Here is a 21,928-nt window from a genome sequence, read left to right as displayed (position 1 = left end):
ATTTTAAGACTCCTATTAATTTCATTCGTAATCCATAGTCCGCACGTTGGGATATTTTTACTTGTCGCAGATCGTTGATCAAATTAAATTGTGTATTTAATAGGAACTGTAGCAGTAAAGATATCACCCGTGCAGTGATGTACGATTACTGTACCCAGGATCTGGATAGAAAAATCTACTTATTAATGGGCCAGTGATACTTAAATGAGTTTTCTCTAGTTTGGATGATTTTAATTCTTTGAGTGCACAAGTGTTCCTGCAACTTTTGCTATATACATTATATCAGGAAGGGGTCATTGTACTACCCTGGTGTTTTGTGCTGTCTGCTTTGGATACAATTGTATTTAGACAGCAGCTTAGTGCAGTATCCCGGGGCAACGAAAATAGACCACTCCCCCTGATTATATAAATACAGAGCTAAAAGCACAGAGAGGAAGCCAGAAAGATAAAGCAAAGTATTTAGTAAAAGTTGCAAGAGGGTATAAAGAAGCCAATAAAGTAGTCTTCTGAAAGTGGAAAACTGTTTAAAATGTATAATATATAAATATATTATAAATAATATCTTATTAAATGGATCAATCTGCAAATAATTTATAACAACGCTTTCCATTTAAAAAAAACAAACATATTTTTAATATATTATTACAGAAATGCAACATTTCCTCCCACAAAGTGTGTGGCCCTCGAGAGGACTAAGAAGGCCCTCACTGAGGGTCGTCTTAGTCCATATGGTCCTTCCTCAGTGAAATTTCAGTTTGGCATGCCCAGACAAGATCATTTTTTACCCAGAGCTGGCACTAGTTCTGGGGGGCATTATAGGAGGCGCCCATCAGAATACCCCCCCCTGCCTCTTCTTACCATAGCAGGCTGGAGGTGGCCGTGGCATCCACTGGTCCGCTGTGGGAGAGTGGCGCTTGGCCACACTGCCAGCCCATCACAGACAAGGAGCTAGCAGCAGCCGACAGCTTCGCGGGGGCTTTAAAAACACTGGATGAGTGACACTATGTCAGTGTTTTAGGTGACCCCTACCCTTTGGTGCCCTGGGCAACTGTCTAGGTCCACCAAGTGGTAGCACCCGCTCCTGTCTTTACCACTGACCAGTAGGAGACTCTGTGTTGTAGGACAGAGTGAAAGCAATCGCTCGCTGCGGCATGGAAAGTGTTAATCTGCGGAGGTGATGTGGAAAGTAAGCAGACACCAGCAGGATTTCGCCAAAAAGTCACAGGAACAGGTGTGACAACTAACTCCCCTCTGTTGCTACACACAGCTCCGGTGTCATGGTGTCTGCTAGGTTCCCTTCCATCTGGGGATTAAAAAGTAAAATAACACACACGCACCACCTAATGTAGTCTAGCAGGGTTTGTTCACACGGGGGTTGTGTTACTTCCGTCCTCTGCACACAGCACGTTCACATGGACGTTTACAAAAACACAGTGCAGTGTACGACATCACTGAACGGAACGAGGAGACAGACGGGTTCTGTCTTGGAGTTCCTTTCTAGCAGCAATTTAAGCGACAGCAATGTGCAGTATATTTAAGCTCCAGCCCTTTCTGCAGCAGGGAAACTACATCCTTCCTCGCTGTACAGAGAGAGACAAGGACACACATTTGCTTTAGCTCAGTGACTGGCTGCAGGAAACTATATGATGAAGCCAAGAGCTGGCCAGCAGAATTAAGTGGCCCAGCGTAGACCCCAACTTATAATAATAGGATTTTATGAAGGGGACTGCAGAGACAGATAATTAGGATGAATCAGCAGCTGCATCTTACTGCAGATTTGTTATGGTTAGGATTATCTCCCGTCTAGAACCCTTGTAATTATATCTCCTATAGAACTGTTCACATGCGGGCAGACCGGTGGCTCAGTGGTTAGCACTTCTGCCTCACAGCACTGGGGTCATGAGTTCGATTCCCGACCATGGCCTTATCTGTGTGGAGTTTGTATGTTCTCCCCGTGTTTGCGGGGGTTTCCTCCGGGTGCTTCGGTTTATTCCCACACTGCAAAAACATACTAATAGGTTAATTGGCTGCTATTAAATTTACCTTAGTCTGTGTGTGTGTGTGTGTGTGTATGTTAGGGGATTTAGACTGTAAGCCCCAATGGGGCAGGGACTGATGTGAGTGAGTTCTCTGTACAGCGCTGCGGAATTAGTGGCGCTATATAAATAGATGATGATGATGATGGTTATGAGAGATGAAGATCACAGATATGAAGGTAAATCATGTAGGTGTGTACGCAGGAATCTGCATGCTCATTCGTTTTTACAGAAATTGCATCTGCAGTAATTTTCTGTAGTGTGTACCTATCTTTAGTGTAAAACTTTTACATAAGGTATCGGAGTAGTCATCATCATCAGTTATTTATATAGCGCCACTGACTCCGCAGTGCTGTACAGAGAACTCACTCACATCAGTCCCTGCCCCATTGGAGCTTACAATCTAAATTCCCTAACATACACACACACAGACAGAGCGAGAGAGAGAGACTATTTGATAGCAGCCAATTAACCTACTAGTATGTTTTTGGAGTGTGGGAGGAAACCGGAGCACCCGGAGGAAACCCACGCAAACACAGGGAGAACATACAAACTCCACACAGATAAGGCCATGGTTGGGAATCAAACTCATGACCCCAGTACTATGAGGCAGAAGTGCTAACCACTGAGCCAGTGTGCTAACCCAGTCTATTCATTAAGGTTACTGACAAGCGTGGTGTAAAAACTTAAGTGGTAACTAACACATTAAAATTCACTTACGTACCGTGATAGAAATTTATTCCAGAAATCCTGACTTTTATTTCCCCCCCCACAAAACACCAATAAGATTTTATGTGGAGAAGACTTAAAATTTGTATCTAAAAAGATTAAAAAAAAAAAAAAAAAAAAAAGTTTCAAAATTTGTTTATATAACTTAGTTTGTATCTGCTTCAACTGTAAAACAGTTTCCACAAATAATCAGGAGAAAACTAGCACAAGAAAGCCTGCGAGTTCACCACAACCTTTTAAATGATCCCATTGTTCTCCCCACCGGCTCTCACGGGGACACACTTTCTTCTTTGAATAAGTTGACTATTCTTACTTGTGGAGGAACACAAGGATCGGAATCAGTATTCCGCAGTGTGACGCTGGGAGCCGGCCCTTCTCCCTCTCTCTCTGCACTCCTGGCAGAGTAACCAAACTTGTGACTAGTTCTTTAAAGAGCAAAACATCCCACAGCAAGAAGATCAGAAGCAGAAAAACATATGCTGGCCAGGGGAGCTTAGCTAAAGTATAAAACACATTCATTGCTGCAGGGAGACAGAATAAAACAGATAAAAGACAAGCCAAGCTGACCAGATGCAGAGGGGAGATCATGGAATCTGAATCCCATCGCTCTTACCGGAAGAAAGAGACGCTGAGAAGCGCAGGGCTTGAATAATTTCTTCCATTCCTGAGCGTTTCCAACTGAAAAAGTAATTGGGTAAATCTTGTAGTCAAACTTTCGAGATAACTGCTGTGGCCAGTCGTCAAGCTATTGGGAGGGAAAGAAAAACCACAGTGTTATTGCTTCCAAGAACTAAAATGATTAAATATACAGTCAGGCCCTTTCTGCTTAATGTTAATATGCAAATGAAGCATCAATCTGTTTCCATTATCAACTCAATCACATTTAACAGTATCTGTCGGAATCCTGAGATAATGATTCAATACATCTTACAGCTCTTAATATTTCCAACTGCCAAAGAGGGATGTACAGTATATGAATACACAGATGTGTTACAAACTCTTATTAGACTTCTGAACGCAAAATAAAACTAGCCTCACAAAAGGGCCCAAATAACGAGATAAATGTAAAATTTGGCCATATACTGGGAGACCAAATCGGAGAGATCTGGTTGGGGGTATATTTACTATACTGCGGGTTTGAAAAAGTGGAGATGTTGCCTATAGCAACCAATCAGATTCTAGCGGTCATTCTGTAGAATGCACTAAACAAATGACAGCTAGAATCTGATTGGTTGCTATAGGCAACATCTCCACTCTTTCAAACCCGCAGTTTAGTAAATATACCCCTTGATGTTTGTTTGTTTTTATTTCCTTTGCCTAGCAGGCTCATATAAAGATCATCGTTACCGTCTTATAATGTTATAAAATGCATCTGCGCTCCTCATGTATCTACCTCATTCTGTAGTTGGTGCTTAGTCCTCTATCAGTTTTGCAAAGCAAAGTCAGCAAATGACAAGGTCATACAAGGTCACAGCAGCTGTCTGACACTGTACTCAGAGTACTGGCTGCTTGTATAGAGAGTTAATCATTAAAGGGCAACAATTGTGACTCAATTTGGAAAGTTTATTAATGTCGTTTACTGTAAGCAAAACAATTCTGATGAAACTTCACAATGGTTGTACTTTAAAGTGTTACACATTTAAATGCAATGAAGTATAGGATTTAAAATGTCCCTTGATGCTCTGGAGAAATTAAAAAAAGTTTCTTATTACAAATGTCTAACTTTAATTTCCAAAGAAGCACCGGTGGCTGATGCGCACCATCTGCCTCTCACATTCGGCAGTCCTTGGGTCTCGTCAGCTGGCTTTGATTTACTTGCATAGATCTCTCCTGCCCGATGATCGCTGACAGGTGAGGGGCAGTGATCCTGGCTATATAGAAGTGCATACATCCTTAAATGTCCCAATGTAGATACTACCATACGGCTTTTAGGGGTCTGTCCCACCGACCTAACAGTCGGTACCTTTGTCCCGATTGTTGGGAGTTATAACTTGTTTACTGCTGGTCTGCGCAGCAATGGACGGTCGTCAGGTACCCCCGCCACGGGTATGTGCGGAAATTCATGCACATTTTTTGGGGAGAAGAGGGTGTTAGCGGAGGCTCAATACGCCCCCGGTGTGAGGTCAGGGCCCCATTGTGCTGGGGCCACGCTCTGTGTGTGACATGATCACACCTCCTTTTTGAACAGACAGAGAGACAGAGAGAGACAGAGACAGAGACAGAGACAGAGAGAGACAGAGAGACAGAGAGACAGAGAGACAGAGAGAGAGAGAGACAGAGAGAGACAGAGAGACAGAGAGAGAGAGAGACAGAGAGAGACAGAGAGACAGAGAGACAGAGAGACAGAGAGACAGAGAGACAGAGAGACAGAGAGACAGAGAGACAGAGAGACAGAGAGACAGAGAGAGAAAGAGACTAGGGTCAATTTTGATAGCAGCCAATTAACCTACCAGAGTGTGGGAGGAAACCGGAGCACCTGGAGAAACCCCAGGCAAACACGAGGAGAACATACAAACTCCACACAGATAAGGTCATGGTTGGGAATTGAACTCATGACCCCAGTGCTGTGAAGCAGAAGTGCTAACCACTGAGCCACTGTGCTGCGCATTATGTCCCAACTGTAGGAATTCAAATGTTGGGAGTTATGCTGCTGCCCGATCCCTGTTCATAAGAACCAACAGTGAGGGTACATGGGGAAGGACCCCAACCAAAGAACATAAGGAAGGGATTTAAAAATATATTTTAAAGTGCAAACCCCCTATAACTTAATCATGGCTCTCTCTCTCTCCGACCAGGATTTAGGGATTATCATCCTATTCACTGACCTTCTGTTCAAACTCTGGTTTTAACGCATCCTCCGCGAATATGTGAAATCGGATTTTTTTAATGCTGAAGATGGCTGCAGACTTCAGCATGGTGACCGTCTCCTCCACCCGATCCCCGCAGGCCACCACCGCTAGATGCATCCATTCCTCGGGCACCGGCGCCTTCTGCTTCCGCTCTGGAACCCTGTGGAAAGATTGGAGGAGAGTTACCACTGAATATCAGTACCGCGGGCCAGGCTCGGGGCAGAGCCTTAGAGGTGGATATAATACATTGAATAGCTACTCAGTGCCCTTAAGCCACATTGGATTTTTGTTACTCTGGAGGTCATGCGGTTTACGCACATGAAAAGAAATAATGCCCAGTGCCTCATGCCTCAATGCTTTCAGTAATTCTTAGTGAACTGATAGACTGAATATCTGTTCGTTGGTTAATGGAAGCCTCCAATCTGTGACATTTTAAATCTAACCAATGTTCAAGAAAATGGTCCCCGCGTACAATACACCACCTTTAATCCCTTCTTTTTTTTGCTACAAAAACTGCATTCAAAATAATTGTGCAGTAACACATAGATAATTACTTTACACTCACATCAATGAGCTGCAGAACACACCATTAGTACAATCCACCCCCCTTCTCAGCCCACAGCAGACAGGATTCCACCGGCTGAAGATCATATAGACCCAGATACTTTCTTCCTAAGCCAAATATTTCAGCATATTGTTTCCATTCTCCAACAACAATGTATCATCCTATAAGCAATAGATGTGGCTTCCTCTGCAAGTTGGCAGAGGCTCAGGTTAGTATTTTAATCTACTCCTGCATCAGTTAACTGAGGTCTTGTGTTACAAACAGGAAGAGGTTGCTTTGAAAACAAAGCTGTGCGGAAGATGACACTAACCCTGTCTATCTGACCTGCAGAGGAAGACAAAGTTACAAGAGGGTAAATCACTCACGGTGCACGCACAGGTAAATCCCCTGCACTGCCTGTCTGTGCTCTCTTCTGTTTACTTGGCAAGGAGCACTGGAGAAATGCACCTCGGATGGGGCTAATTCCCTATGAGAAGCGCTAGGGACATAAACATAGACGGGGAGTATGCAGGACAAGACACGATGGAAAAAATAACACACAATGCACCTATGATAGAACATTCCAATGTGTTATATAAAATGAAATATTTGAACGTTGCCATTTCATTAGATAATAACGTTTTGTTTTAATATATGTGTTTTTAATATCAGTGAAATCTGTATTGTTTAAGTTCCTGCTCAGAGTGCAGATCCTGCTTTTATCCTGTAGATGTCACTGTTGCAATTGCTGTTTGGCTGATGACTAAGGGCCTGATTCATTAAGGAACTTAAATTAATAAGTTTTTTATTTAAGTCTCCTAGACAAAACCATGTTACAATGCAAGGGGTGAAGATTAGTTTTCGGTTTTGCATATAAGTTAAATACTGACTGTTTTTTTCATGTAACACACAAATATCAACTTTAAATTTCAGTGTACAAATAAGTTATCAAGTATTTGTGTGCACATGAAAAAACAGTCAGTATTTAACTTATGTGCAAAACAGAATACTAATTTGCACCCCTTGCATTGTAACAGGAGACTGAAATAAGAAGTTTCTCAAGATAAGGGGTGTGAGATATTCATTCTTCAAAGGACATTCCCAAAAAATAAAAATATACTAAAAATATATACTAAATACATATACAAGAGCTGTGGAATGAGAATATATATATATATATATATATATATATATATATATATATATACATACATACATACACACACACATCAGTGTGTGTGTGTTGCCTTTTGGACATAAAAGGTTACTACTCTCCAATTATCACGGAGCTCCATATATCAATAAGGGTTGAGAAGACTTAGGTCTTAATTAAATTCCAGTTTCAGAGGAGTATAAATATTGAATGAACTCATTTATGCGAATTAGTATTTACCTTCCAGCCTTTAAGGGTAACCACATGAATTATTAAAGGGAACTTCTGCGTGTTAGAACCTATACTCTCGGTTGCTATAATAATGACTTGCACATCTTTGGCCAGGGATCCCGACATCCTTCCCTTAAGGGGAAGCAACACGAAAAAAATAAAGAAAATATATATAGATGGGTAGAAGTACAATAGAAAAACGTTTAGTCTGGACGGATGAGATTTCTTTACATGAGACACATTTCCAATGTAAAATACAACAGAAGCTAGAATCAGAGGAAGGCATTGCATTGCTCTTCAGTAGGGAAGGAACTACAAGTCCCAGCAGTTGTAGTTCTCTGACGGCTGTAGAGTGCAGTACACACACCTGAGAGGAAAAAGTTCTGTGATTCTGTAGGGGAAAGCAGGCTGGGACTTGTATTCCACAACAGCTGACGAGCCACAGACAGCCTAACTCTGAACGTCGCTGAGTAAGGTGCAGATGTGTAGGCACACTCATACCTGACACAGTGAAGTTACTCATTACTGTAGGAGTGGGAGTAGGACAAGATGGGACTTGTAGTTCCACCGCCGTTTCAGAGCCAGTGTTTGCCTATCTCTGTCTGAAATGTTTATTTTGATTACTGTACAGAGTGTCAAGGAAACAATTAAGACTCCATCCAGTCAGACATCCTACTTAAAACGGATGCTCCTCAGAAAATCCCTTTAGGCTCTGAAAATACAACAGTAAGCAACTAGTGTGAACTGTAAAATGACATTCCACCGACAGATTAACTATTAAGAAAGCACAGTTTGCAGAGCCCTTTGTGTGGAGTTCAACAGTTAATTAGTTAATACCTTAAATGACAATAGAGCCACGATTTGAAGCTGTTCTATTCTTTTCTGATCTTTAAGCTTAGTACAAATGAAATGCAAGGTCCTCATTAAACAGAGCAGCGTTTCATCCACAGCATTGCAAGAAACTTTATTTGATTACTGACTTGACCAATATTTAAATTTTCCACAGCACAAAAAACATTGGTGGTGCGAGTTGTTTGGTGCTACTTAGTGGCCATACCCTGGCTGATCAGCCAGTCCGCTTGGACCGACTAGCGGGCAGTCGGTCTTCTGTTACATAGACATGTATGGGCAAATCTGAAGGATTCAGATCAGACCGTGCGCCATTAATTATCTGATCAGACAGTGGCAGCATACAAAACCCAGATGCAGACACTGTCTGGCTGAATTTGCTGTCCATCCTTAGTGATATCGGATGACACTCTAGTACAGGTGTAGGCAACCTGCGGCTCTCCAAGTGTTGTGAAATTACAAGTCCCAGCATGCTTTGCCAGTAGATAACCAGCAGATAGGTGGTAGGGCATGCTGGGATTTGTAGTTTCACAACACCTGGAGATCCGCAGGTTGCCTACCCCTGCTCTAGTACATGTTAACTGGGATAAGATGACCCTGACTGATTCATAGCATTATAAGATTAGAAAAGCCTTATATATTTGCCATTATTTAGAACGTGTCCCTTATCTTTTGAATTTTAGTGTTTATTCCGGGGAAATTGAGCAATACAGACTAGGGGGTAAATGTATCCAGCTGAGAGTTTTCCGTCGGGTTTGAAAAACCAATCAGATTCTAGCTATCATTTATTTAGCACATTCTACAAAATGATAGCTAGAACCTGATTGGTTGCTATAGGCAACATCTCCACTTTTCAAACCCGCCGGAAAACTCTCAGCTTGATACATTTACCCCCAGAAGTATCGAAAAACATTTCCATCTAAAGTTGCCTGAACATGAATTAGATGTGACTGTGATAGGACTTGTCAAACTGCTGTGATCATTAAACAAATCCTGATTTCAATTACCTGCATGATGATAATAGATCTGTATAATCCACATCCACAATGGTCTAATAGACCAAGATGAAGTGTCTTAGAATCTTCATAAAACCGTATAACCTTTCATCCCAAGCACCTCTCGGGCAAACCTATGTCAACACTTACACTTAATTGATTGATGAGAGGGTTACAATTCCAGATTTACCTGCAGAGGAAAAAGTTCTAACACACACACACACACACACACACACACACACAAAGAATCTATAATCTGCTACAATTTTGTGCGGTGTCTTTTCTTCTAACCATTACCAGGAGGGAATAGGAAAAATCAAAAGGCGCATTTGTATCCATTTGCCCTGTGGCAGATCAATCAATTACAGCTGTATAAAGAGTTTCTAGCCTCATGTCTGCTTAGACAAGCTGTTTATCAAGTGTCATTCACTGAGCACAGGCGGCCCAGCAAAGTATTGATCCCTGCATGGGTAAACGGGGGATGGCTGGTGATTTGTGTCTATGGATTCAACAACTAGAAGAGAATTATGTTCAAAGAGAAGAATTGAGCATAGTCACATTGTTGTGTAAACGGACACAACAAACTCTTGTGATGTTCTTTTGAGGTATACATACATACATACATACATACATACATACATACATACATACGTTAAATGAGTCTTTCTGCTATTACAGTCCATCATGGAAGAGCACTATCTGGCCAAGATGTCTACCCCATATGTTGACCAGAGGACAGACAGGCGAGGCAGACAGCCCAGTGAGTCAGTCGAGTATAGCAGACAGGTAGGCAGACTAAATTATTATTATTATTGTAGATTTGTATGGCGCCGCAGTGCTCCGCAGCGCCGTACAGTAGGGAAACCAGGAAGCACATAAAACAGGGACATACAAGGTGGACAAAAAAAGTGCAGACATGACAACAAAGGGTATGGAGGACCCTGCTCATTAGAGAGCTTACATTCTAAGTGGGACAGGGCACAGCTGAAACAAGAGGAGTAAATGTGCTTCAGAGTGGAGATTGGGACAGTTGTGACGGTGCATAGTATCATCGGGGATAAGTTAAGGAAAGTGAGACAGGCATTTGTACATTAAACGCTCAAGTAGTTTGGAGAGGTTTTTTTAAGACTTAATATATAGATGGGGTACAGAGACAATGATGGTTGCGGTATAACAATCTTAAACCCGTATGTCCAAATTTGTTTTTGTTTTTACTGAAATTTTAAAGAAACACAGATTGAACCAGGGGAAAAATGAAGCTGGCACCTATACCCAACCCTGGTGGTGGTCATGGAAATCACCTTCAAAATATTCTCGGGATCTTTTAATGATATAGTTTATCCACATGTGGATTAATAATGTCAATATTAAGATAATTACTACACTGTCCCCAACTTCTGTCCGTAGTTGTGGCATCAACTACACACCCGCCATGACTTTCACTGAACAATTACAAGTTTGGCGCCCTAAACAGGTGTAGACTACAGTCAAATTTATAGCTCCACTGAAAATGGGCTTTTGCTTGTGTGAATCTGGACAAGTTTTGGGTTGCAGTAGGAGGTTTGGATGGATTTGGGGGCGTGCTCTAGTTTGCCCAGTTTTCCAATTGGGGATATTGGAAGGCACACGGCTATAATCCAGAAAAAACAATGAAACATCAAATCGGCATACATATTGACCCACTCCACAGATGGTATTCTCCTTGCTGGGAGTCACGTTGTTACTGGGATATTTATGTGTGTGTTCCGGCTTGAATTTCAGAGTGAAGTATGGGGGGGGGGTCGTGGTTGCTTTTACCCCCATACAGGCATATGTCTAGAACAAGATTCCCACCTCCCCCACCTCCACACGTACACAAATACGCACACGTACTCACACACCAAGAACTTCCTCCTCGTTCATCCCAGTAACTGAGATCCTGCACTTTGAATCATTCATTGCAGACGGGAGCACAGCAGGACACAAATCACCTGTGTATCCTTCTGTAGCCATCACATTAGCAGATCAGTAGAAGTACTCGGAAGATATAGAAGAATTAACCCTTCCTTGTAGCCAGCTCAATGACCCTCTTGATTGGTCGCACCAGGCTCCCTTCTGCAATCAGAGTGTGGCGACTATGGAAGGACCAGAGGGGTAGGAGAAGCAGATTTTGAGTCCAGGGACAAGCAGCAATCCAGCTTTTGCCAATAATGAGGAATAGAGGATAGCTTATATTACCTGCTTTTTGGCCCCTTGTCACCTCAACAGCCCATTACCAAGACTGTATTAGAGAACACCGTTATATTGGATTTTCTTTACCAGTATTCACAGTTTTGTGTCTTGAAATTTCGTGCTGAAAATGTGTTTCTCTTTTCCTCTTATGAAGCTGTGAAAAGCTCAAAAAATCCTTTAAAACATATGTATTAAATGAAAATTGGAAACTCGTACAATTTTCTATTATACCGCTTGCCAAAACCTACAGAGACGTAACACGTTCAGCCAACTTAGTAACAATGCGGAACAGAAACTTGAAGTGTCTGAAAAGCACAGAGCAGCAAATTACCATTTATTTTCCGAAACCCTTATTCACATAACTCACAGTAATGTATATTCTAACACCTCCATCAGAATTGAACTTGTTCATTAGCTCTCAATTCACGCTAACCACAATTACACTCCCAATTAAGTTAATATCACTTTTTTTTTAATCTGTCATAATCAGAAGCACAACTGAACCTCATAAATGTCTATTTTAGCAAATTTGCCAGTATCCTATAAAAATATCTGAAGTATGCATAACAAAGATGTGTGGGGTTCTGCCAAACATGTTATAACTTAGCGCAATATAAAGAAAAAATATTGTATGCCAAAAACGTTACTGTCATGTAGGACTGAAACCGAACACCATTATTTTTGCTGAAGCAAGACTTAGGACAGACCTACAGTACAGTCTTTAATACACAGAAAATAAGAACTTCCCTTGGCCCAGATTTAAGCAGGAGCCTGCATTATAAAACCTCTAAGGGGTATATTTACTAAACTGCGGGTTTGAAAAAGTGGAGTTGTTGCCTATAGCAACCAATCAGATTCTAGCTTTCATTTTGTGGAATGTACTAAATAAATGATAACTAGAATCTGATTGGTTGCTATAGGCAACATCTCCACTTTTTCAAACCTGCAGTTTAGAAAATATTTCCCCATGTCTGACAGAAAAAATGGTAAAAAGCTGCGAGATAAGACAAAATGTAATCAGTACTTATCGTTATCATCAGTTTTAATAGCGCCACTAATTCCACAGCGCTGTACAGAGAACTCAGTCACATCAGTTAGCACGATGGCTAAGTGGTTAGCACTTCTGCCTCACATCGCTGGGGTCATGAGTTCAATTGCCGACTATGTCCTTATCTTACCTTGTATGTTCTCCATGCGTTTGCGTGGGTTTCCTCCGCAAATTGATCCTAGTCTCTCTGTCTGTCTGTGTGTGTGTGAGGGAATTTAGACTGTAAGCTCCAATGGGCGCAGGGACTCATGTGAATAAGTTCTCTGTACAGCGCCGTGAAAACAGTGGCGCTATATAAATTAATGGTGGTGATGATGATCAGTCCCTGCCCCATTGGAGCTTAAAGTCTAAATTCCCTAATATACACACAGACACAGACAGAGAGAGACACAAGGGTCAATTTAGATATCAGCCAATTAACCTACCAGTATGTTTTTGGAGTGTGGGAGGAAACCGGAGCACCTGGAGGTAACACGGGAAGAAAATACAAACTCCACACAGGACATGGTCGGGAATCGAACTCGTGACCCCAGTGCTGTAAGGCAGAAGTGCTAACCACTGAACCTCCGTGCTGCCCATAATACTTATCGATAGAAATGGTAAAGAATGTGAGCTAGGAAAGCCTTATATTCCTGGTATCGCGCCACACACATAGTGCCTGATTCCTTAAGGAAAGTACTCATTTTTCTCCTGGACAAAACCATGTCACAACAATGCAAGAGGTGCATATTAGTTTATTATTTTGCACATAAGAAAAATACTCGCTATTTGTTCATCTAGCATACAAATACTTGATAGCTTATTTGTAAACTGACATTTAAAGTTGACCTAGGACATGCCCTACCCCAAATATAAATCCGTCCCCACATTTTAAATTTACCTCCCCCTCCAATGCAACATGGTTTTGCCTTACTTGCTTACTTTTGCTTAACTTTCCTTAATGAATCAGGCCCATAGGCTCTATACGTGCCGTAATATTACATTAAATTGCACTGAGCATGACCAGAAACGGACTATATGTTAGTGAACAGAAGTACATCCAATACATCTTTGAACGCAAGGTCACTTCCGACAGCCTACTATTTTATGGGCGTAACGGAGAGGGAAGGGGGTATGCACATAGGAGATGTACAGCAAGGGCGTTCCAAGGTCGATGTCATTACATCTTCATGCGACTGTACCGATTTCAGGAAGCACGATCTATTCAACTCAAATGGTTACGGTTTGGGTGATCCTGGTGCACGGTGTATCAGTGTCCCAGTTTCTCGATTAGGCACGTTGTCAGGTATGCGATAATAATCCAATCAAAATCGATCACATCATTATCAGACATGTCAGTAAATGTGGTCTGAAGATGACCACTATCACCATGTGTGGCCATTATCTGACCATACTAACAGGACCCAGCGCAGAAAGACGAGATGCAACTTTGCAGTCCACATGCCTAAGGCTGGATGCCCCAAGCTTTGGACACGAGGAGCCAACTAGTGCTTGCATTTGAAGTCGGAGGGGTGGGATCAATGGAGAATACTCCGTTCACCTAAAGACGTTCTCTTGCAGTGAACGCATGTAGATGCAACAGGGGGCATCTAAAACGATGCTGTGCTACCCTGCTCCTGACCCCAAGGGCAAGTGGGTATAGGGTCTTTAGAACCAGTGGGTTCCATTCCTATACCCATTGACATGCTTTTACTAGCCGTAAAAAATAAATACACCCTGGGGTGCCAGGCGATCTCACAGGGGTGCAGCGGCCAGGGTTGGTGGTAAGCAAGGCGGGGGACTACTTGGTAATTCTTTTGGCTTAAGGGTGCCTTGGAAAAATCATTGAGACCCTAGGGGTGCCTCGAACTGAGAAAGTTTGGGATCCACTGGCCTAATGAACAGAACTCATCCAACCAGCACCATATATAAATGGCCAAAATGGACACTGGTCCAGTCTCTTGATCTTCAAGTATTGAACTACTTGAAGCTAAGCTGTGGTGTTGTGTTTTGCATGGATGACATAACTTGAATTCTGGGGAAGATAGTCCGCTGTGTGTTCTATCTGACATACTCACTCCAGAGAGATCTGCTGCTCTGTTACTTTAATAAGGGTAGGACAGCATTTGAGTTGACCGTCATAGACACCCGTTTCTGTCGCAATAGACTCTTCAGCGTGGCACGTGCAATTTTCTTTTAACAATTTTTTTTTACAGTGTGTAAGAGCACATACAGCTAAATTATAATAATTAAATAAGTAAATTAAAATAATAAATAACACACGCGGACTAAAATTGGATACACAGGCATACCCAGCTGGCCAATTTTCATCCCGCAACACAGGAATGCCTGGCTAAAAGACCACGGATTAGAATTTTAAAACATTTCCAGCACAGCATAAAGTTTTAGCAGAATTCTGTGGAGCCAAATAATTACAGACTGACCCTTCCACCAAAACTTTGGCAGATGCGATCTGTTTCTGTAGACGCAAACAGTGAATATTCTTTTACAGATTTGGCCCGGTAAGGAATGACTAACAGATCTATACTGCCTTATAAAACACAAATAAAATGTCAGAAAGTGGTATTTGGATTGAGTAATAAATATGTTACATGTGTGTGATATAAACAGAATAAAAAAACAAATAAACAACATTATAGACCTATGTCTAATGGAAAAAAAAAGCATCAGTCCAATGGGTAGACAAGGGAACATTATACTGGAATACGTAGCACTTCTGCCTCACAGCGCTGGGGTCATGAGTTCGATTCCCGACCATGGCCTTACCTGTGTGGAGTTTGTATGTTCTCCCTGTGTTTGCGTGGGTTTCCTCCGGGTGCTCCGGTTTCCTCCCAAACTCCATTAACATACTGTTAGGTTAATTGGCTGCTATCAAAATTGACCCTAGTCTCTCTCTCTGTCTGTCTGTCTGTCTGTGTGTGTGTAAGGGAATTTAGACTGTAAGCTCCAATGGGGCAGGGACTGATGTGAATGAGTTCTCTGTACAGCGCTGCGGAATTAGTGGTGCTATATAAATAAATGATGATGATGATGAAGACGACGATGAATACAACTAGGGCCCATCTCCTGTAAATGCCTTTGTAAAGTGGAAAGTAAGACCCATCCACCTGCAAACAGTGTACTGGGGGTAAATGTATCAAGCTGAGAGTTTTCCGGCGGGTATGAAAAGTGGAGATGTTGCCTATAGCAACCAATCAGATTCTAGCTGTCATTTTATAGAATGTACTAAATAAATGATAACTAGAATCTGATTGGTTTTTCAAACCTGCCAAAAAACTCTCAGCTTGATACTTTTCCCCCCCCCCGGTGTTAGATCTTATTAAAGTCTCTAGCGCTGGTGTAGTAGACACATAGGGGGAAATTAAATTCCATGCACTATTACAACTGTTACTACGGTATTAGATGCACATTATTATCCCTAGCATGGTAATTTCAATACTGATTTTAGATTTTGCAAAAATCTGCGTTAAAATGACTGTACCAACGGTAGTAGTGCGCACCCCGCGGTGTTGTAAAGAACATCACAGGGAACTGAATCTGCTCCACAGCTGTTAGATATGGCGGTGGGCGTATAGTCAGCACCCGTAGTGGTTGAAAAGTGCTTTGTTTAATTGAATACTCATTAAGAAGAGGATAAAACATAGTTTGACACTCTCTATTGTCTACAATAACCTCCCCTCCTTTATTTCATTTATTTATCCTACTAGGCAGCTCAGGTCACATCCAAGAGTTTATCTCTAGAGTCGCGGGACTACAATCAAACCATTTACAGCGCAGTCGCCTTTTTACGCACACACTATTTTTAACTTGGAACGAAACACATACAGATAGGTATCAAATTAGAACAGGTTTGGTGTGAACAGAATTATTCCTAGTTGTCCATAATTAGTAATTTGTGGACCTCATAGAAACATTTTTTAAGGGTCCCCATGTACCACCCAATGGTGAAAAAGTCACATACATATGGGGATGGCAGCCCACCCCCCCCTCTGCCGGGGACCCCATAAAAGTTTCTTCCACCGCACTTATGTTAGTTACGTCTTTGCCACTAGACTTGATAACATTTATCGACTGTGTTATAAATACCTCAAATAGAAGAACGCGGGAAACTCTGCTGTTTAGGAGCATCTGATCCTTATCCAGGCATAACAGCCTGGAGATATTTGAAATGAAAAACACTGCTCACTGGAAGGTTGTCATTGCAGCAGACACGACGGCTGGTCCAATCGGCTGCATCAATAACATTCCACTGTGCATTGTGTACATTTAAGTTTCTCTAAGCTGTTATGCCTGGAGAAATATTGGGTACACAGGTACTTGGAATAGAGGGGTATCTCCCCTAGCACTGAACACCTGCTGTTCCACAACTTGGATCACAGAGACCCATTTACTAAAAAAATGTTTTGTCTTGGGAGTTCTACATTTAAATACAATATAAATGTAAATGCAAAATTAAAAGCAGGGATAAACATTCCAAAGTCATGCACCTGGAGAAGTAGATCTGTCCTTAGATATTAGGGAGTTTTCACAGTTACGCCCATAGTTTTTTTACTTTACAGGTCACATAAATACATTGCACAATGTGAGCTGTCATCTCGGAATCACTCATCCATAAAACAATGACCACTGGAAACACAACTTTCAAATAATAAGGCGCAAGAGCTAGGTGATAGTATGTAGACTAAACCCTCCTTTGTTTGTGTATAATTATAATGCTAATTCTCCATGCTGTTTAGTTAACCAGCCCCCAGGAGTCTCAGGGTAAAGACAGCTGTGCTACTCTCTATCCACAGATGTGCAGCTCTGGCTCAGACAAAAATAGAAAAAAAAGGGGTAACATCATTGTGATGTGGACTTTATGCCAGCGCACAACTTTTTGGCAATGAGCAAATAAAAAACAAACAAACACGTGCTCTTATTAAAATGATGGCACTACTGGGACATTTAAAACTAATACACTTCCTCATAGACCAAGCAAATAATTCACTTAATGCAACTCTAATCACTCTCTGCGCCGCAATTGAACATCAAGTACAATCAAACACACTTCAGGGCTTTGGGAAGAGCGCATTAAGCATATTTCAAAGGAGGATTAGAAATACTACTAAACTGGAACAAACTGCGGGCTCTCCAGCTGTGGTAGAACTATAAGTCCCAGCATGTCCTGCAGGAGATTCACTGGATTCCTGCTCTCTTTTTTTTTTTGCATATCCAGGCATGAAATCAGAATAACTTAAAAAAAAAAAAGTCATCTGTGCAAAGTTGCATCTTCCTCAAGGACTAGTTAAATGTCATATCTGTCAATCACCATGCTGAATGATTAGGGTGTCTGCCAAGATGTTGTGCAGCAGATGTTCCCTCAATTTTGAAAGAGCTAAGAAGCCTCTTTTGAGCCATTGAGGGGATTGCATTTAAATAGTTTCTTACCTCATTTTGGACGAGCTGGCTTTGGCATTGCTTTTCTTCTTTTTGAGTCTGGGGTCTCTCTTGGGCATGTGATCCTCGATGGCTCTGAAGTGCCCCGGAGTGGTGGGCTGCACCTTGCCCTGTCCAGAGGGGACAGGAACTCTGCTTCTCTGGGTGCCCCTGATAGAGGGCTCATTCCCCAGCAAGAGGTACAGGAGCAGGAGCCCCCCGAGGCACAGCAAGCTGACCACCAGCTTGCTGGAGATCCTCATGGTGCAGGGTCAGCCGGGGGGTCTCGGGCTCATCCTGGGCTTTCACCCCTGGGGGCTACCGCCCTGTGCAGCATTATGCGAAGCTTCCAACGGAGAGCTCCGGGACGGCAGCACCACGTATCCGATTGTCAGGGCAGGGGGAGGGGGCAGAGGAGACACAGAGGTGGGAGGGATCCTACCGTAATGTGTGGAGCTGGAGCTCCCTCAGACCAGGGTGATACATTGATGCTCAGGGAGGATGTGTGAGCTGTCTGTCAGGGGGGTCACACAGGGGGCAGCCACTGTGTCATTCACAAGACACCAATGTTGTATCAGTATAATTAAGTATCAGGGGCAGGGGGGCATCTTCCCATAGTGGGCTACCTTGTGCTGGGCCACTGGGTCACCTGCATTTATTTCCCTTTAAAATAATCCTAATCATACTTGCCAACTCTCCCTGAATGTCAGGGAGACTCCCTGAAATAGGGGTGATCTCCCTCACTCCCTGAAGAGTCTGGCATTCTCCCTGATGCTGAGCCAGTACAGAACGTGGTTGGCTTCACCATCTGTGGCATGATGACATAGTTCAGAAATTGTGTCCTATGTCCATGTATTGATGCCTATGGAGGTGGCCATTTTCATGGAGACCAAGATTTAATTAAAGAATGACAGGTAAGACAACATGACTTCAGTAATGGAGACAGAAATGTAAAAGACACTTCAGTCTCTAGAGATTCATTAGCTGCTTTTCTCTAAGCATAGTTGCCTACTCTCCCGGAATGTCCAGGAGACACCCGCATTTCTGGGAGATCTCATGGGAGAGCAGGGCAACCTCCCGGTTCTCGCCCCCCGCAATAAATAAGTGAGGGAGGGGCTTAATGACACAGTGGCCTAGTGGTTAGCACTTCTGCCTCACAGCAATGGGTCATGAGTTTGATTCCCGACCATGGCCTTATCTGTGTGGAGTTTGTATGTTCTCCCTGTGTTTGCGTGGGTTTCCTCCGGGTGCTCCAGTTTCCTCCCACACTCCAAAAACATACTAGTAGGTTAATTGGCTGTTATCAAAATTGACCCTAATCTCTCCCTCTCTGTCTTTCTGTGTGTGAGTGTGTGTCTATATTAAGGAATTTAGATTGTAAGCTCCAATGGGGCAGGGACTGATGTGAATGAGTTCTCTGTACAGCGCTGCAGAATTAGTGCCGCTATATAAATAAATGATGATGATGAAATATTGTCATCTTAGCCCCGCCCCCTGCTGTAATTGGCCAAAATTGTGACACTTGTTTAGAGGGCGGTGCCAAAATGATGCGATTTGTCAAGCCCCGCCTCCGCACACCCACCTTCCCCGGGATCTCCCTGAAGCCAACGAGGAAAAGTTGACAAGTATGATCCTAATAGGTTGCGGAGTCGAGTCTTGACACCCGGGCTAATATCTGCCAGCCCTCCCCTGCTCAGTATAATACCCACTGTCTTGTGCCACAGTAGTTTCACTTACGTACTAGAACCGTGGATCCCAAACTTTCTCAGTCCGAGGCCCCCTAAGGGTCTCCATAATTTTTTCAAGGCACCGCTAAGCCAAAATAATTACCAAGTTGTCCCTCGCCTTGCTGGCCACTGGCCCTGGCTGCCCTGTGAGATCGCTGCACGCAGTTTAAGAACCACTGTACTAGAGTGTTACCAGGGGCTGACTGCCAAATTTTAGCCCAGGGGACAAGACTGGGCTCATCAGCCTATTAGGAACATTTTAAAAAAAAAAAAATGCAGGTGGCTCAGTGACCCAGCCCAAGGTAGCCCACTATGGGACCGTCCCGGAGCCCCCAGCCGCTAAGCATTATGCAATACCCGACAGTCTTATTTGAATAACTGAAAACTGTTATTACCGGAGTGGGAAATTAGAAGTGCTGGTATGGAAAAGCAAGTCAGTGGCCAGGGGCCGCCTAGAAGCTTTAGGGGTTGGGATAGTGAGTAATTCATTTTAGATGACTTTAGCACTCCTGAAAGTGTAAATGTGTGGCAGCTATGTACGAGACGCTAAAAGAACGCAGATGTGTGTGATGCGGAAACACGTTTTTATATAAATATCTCAAGATAGAGTCTTTGGGCCGGATTCATTAAGGATCTTAACTTGAGAAACTTCTTATTTCAGTCTCCTGGACTAAACCATGTTACAATGCAAGGGGTGCAAATTAGTATTCTGTTTTGTACATAAGTTAAATACTGACTGTTTTTTCATGTAGTCCAGTGTGTTGTGCAATTTACAGCATCATGATTTTTCGACAGTTTCTGCTTTTTTTGTAGTTGATTCCAGTAAGATGTCTCAATATTTCCACAGTGGCAATTATCAAAGGAATAGATTTCACATTCTAATATGTAGAACAGTAAATTTTTACAACACAGCGGCAAAGTGGTTGACTGTGCTAAGGTACATTGGGTAGCACAGTGGTTAGCATTGCTAGGCACATTGGATGACACAGCAGTTACCATTGTTGTCTTGTGCTGGAGATTAGGGTCTTATGGAGTGAAGTTTGTATAATATACCTTGTTTGCGTGGGTTTCATACTAGTAAGAAGCTTCTGACAAACCTGGCCTTGGTGTGTGTATATTTGTGTGACTGTGGTTGTGAAATTAGATTGTAAGTTCCACTGCGGTGTCTGGATAAGCTTCCTTGATACTTATGGAATAATAATTTAATCTTACTTGCCAATTTTTCCTCGTTGGCTTCAGGGAGATCCCGGTGGAGGTGGGTGTGCGGGGGCGTGGCTTGTGCATTGCATCATTTTGGCCCCACCCCCTAAGTGATTGTCACAATTTTGGACAATTACAGCAGGCGGCGGGGCTATGATGATGCGATATTTGCTTCATTAAGCCCCACCTATTATCTATTACGGGGCAAGAACCAGGAGGTTGCCCTGCTCTCCCGGATGGTCTCCCAGAAATGCGGGAGTCTCCCGGACATTACAGGAGGGTAGGCAACTATGCGTTAAAGAAAAGCAGCTAATGAATCTCTAGAGACTGAAGTGTCTTTTACATTTCTGTTTCCATTACTGAAGTCATGTTGTCTTACCTGTCATTCTTTGATTAAATCTTGGTCTCCATGAAAATGGCCACCTCCATAGGCATCAATACATGGACATAGGACACAATATCTGAACTGTGTCATCATGCCACAGATGGCGAAGCCAACCACGTCTTGTACTGGCTCAGCATCAAGGAGAATGCCAGAATCTTCAGGGAGTGAGGGATATCACCCCTTCTTCAGGGAGTCTCCCTGACATTCAGGGAGAGTTGGCAAGTATGTATTAAATGCTTTATAAATAATGGATGCTTCTCTCCCCTCTTCTGATGTCAGCAGTCACTGGATTTAAAAGGACAGCTTAGTGCACACTGCAGTGCTTGAGCAAATGTCGAGCTTTGGTGCTCCTCTTTTTTTCCCTATGGTTATTTCTGTCTCTGACCCGGGTTGTCCCTGCTGTCTGCTGGCCTGTCTGAAACGCTGTTACCGACCTCAGCTCCTCTGACCTTGCATTTGTCCGTCTGTAACCCTGACCTCGCCTCCTTTGATGTGTCATGTCTGCTGGTGACCCTGACCTTCTGTGTGCCCCTGACCACGTCTGTGTCTCGTTCTC

General features: G+C 42.8%; 1 protein-coding gene across 6 annotated transcripts in view; it reads right to left on the bottom strand.

Annotated features, from left to right (window-relative positions):
• GXYLT2 (glucoside xylosyltransferase 2) overlaps positions 1-18,476 on the bottom strand; it is a 37,123-nt gene extending 18,647 nt beyond the window's left edge. For 5 of the 6 annotated variants that reach the window (XR_012678598.1, XR_012678597.1, XR_012678599.1 and 2 more), the window contains exons 1-3: positions 18,073-18,476; positions 5,591-5,774; positions 3,379-3,510 (exon numbers count right to left, since the gene is read on the bottom strand). Coding sequence is in view for 2 of the 6 variants with exons in the window: in XM_075183473.1 (XP_075039574.1) it covers positions 3,379-3,510; positions 5,591-5,774; positions 18,073-18,323 (567 nt within the window). In the remaining 4 variants the exon portion in view is untranslated. Of the gene's footprint in view, positions 1-3,378; positions 3,511-5,590; positions 5,775-6,179; positions 6,281-18,072 lie in introns of those variants that run through there. The other variant, XM_075183474.1, reaches the window with a different exon arrangement.
• Between the last annotated feature and the right edge of the window lie 3,452 nt (positions 18,477-21,928).

The sequence above is a fragment of the Mixophyes fleayi genome, chromosome 8 (genome assembly GCF_038048845.1).
Source record: "Mixophyes fleayi isolate aMixFle1 chromosome 8, aMixFle1.hap1, whole genome shotgun sequence".
Lineage (NCBI taxonomy): Eukaryota > Metazoa > Chordata > Amphibia > Anura > Limnodynastidae > Mixophyes > Mixophyes fleayi.
Note: the sequence above shows the minus strand (reverse complement) of the source record. Positions and strands in the feature narration are given on the sequence as shown.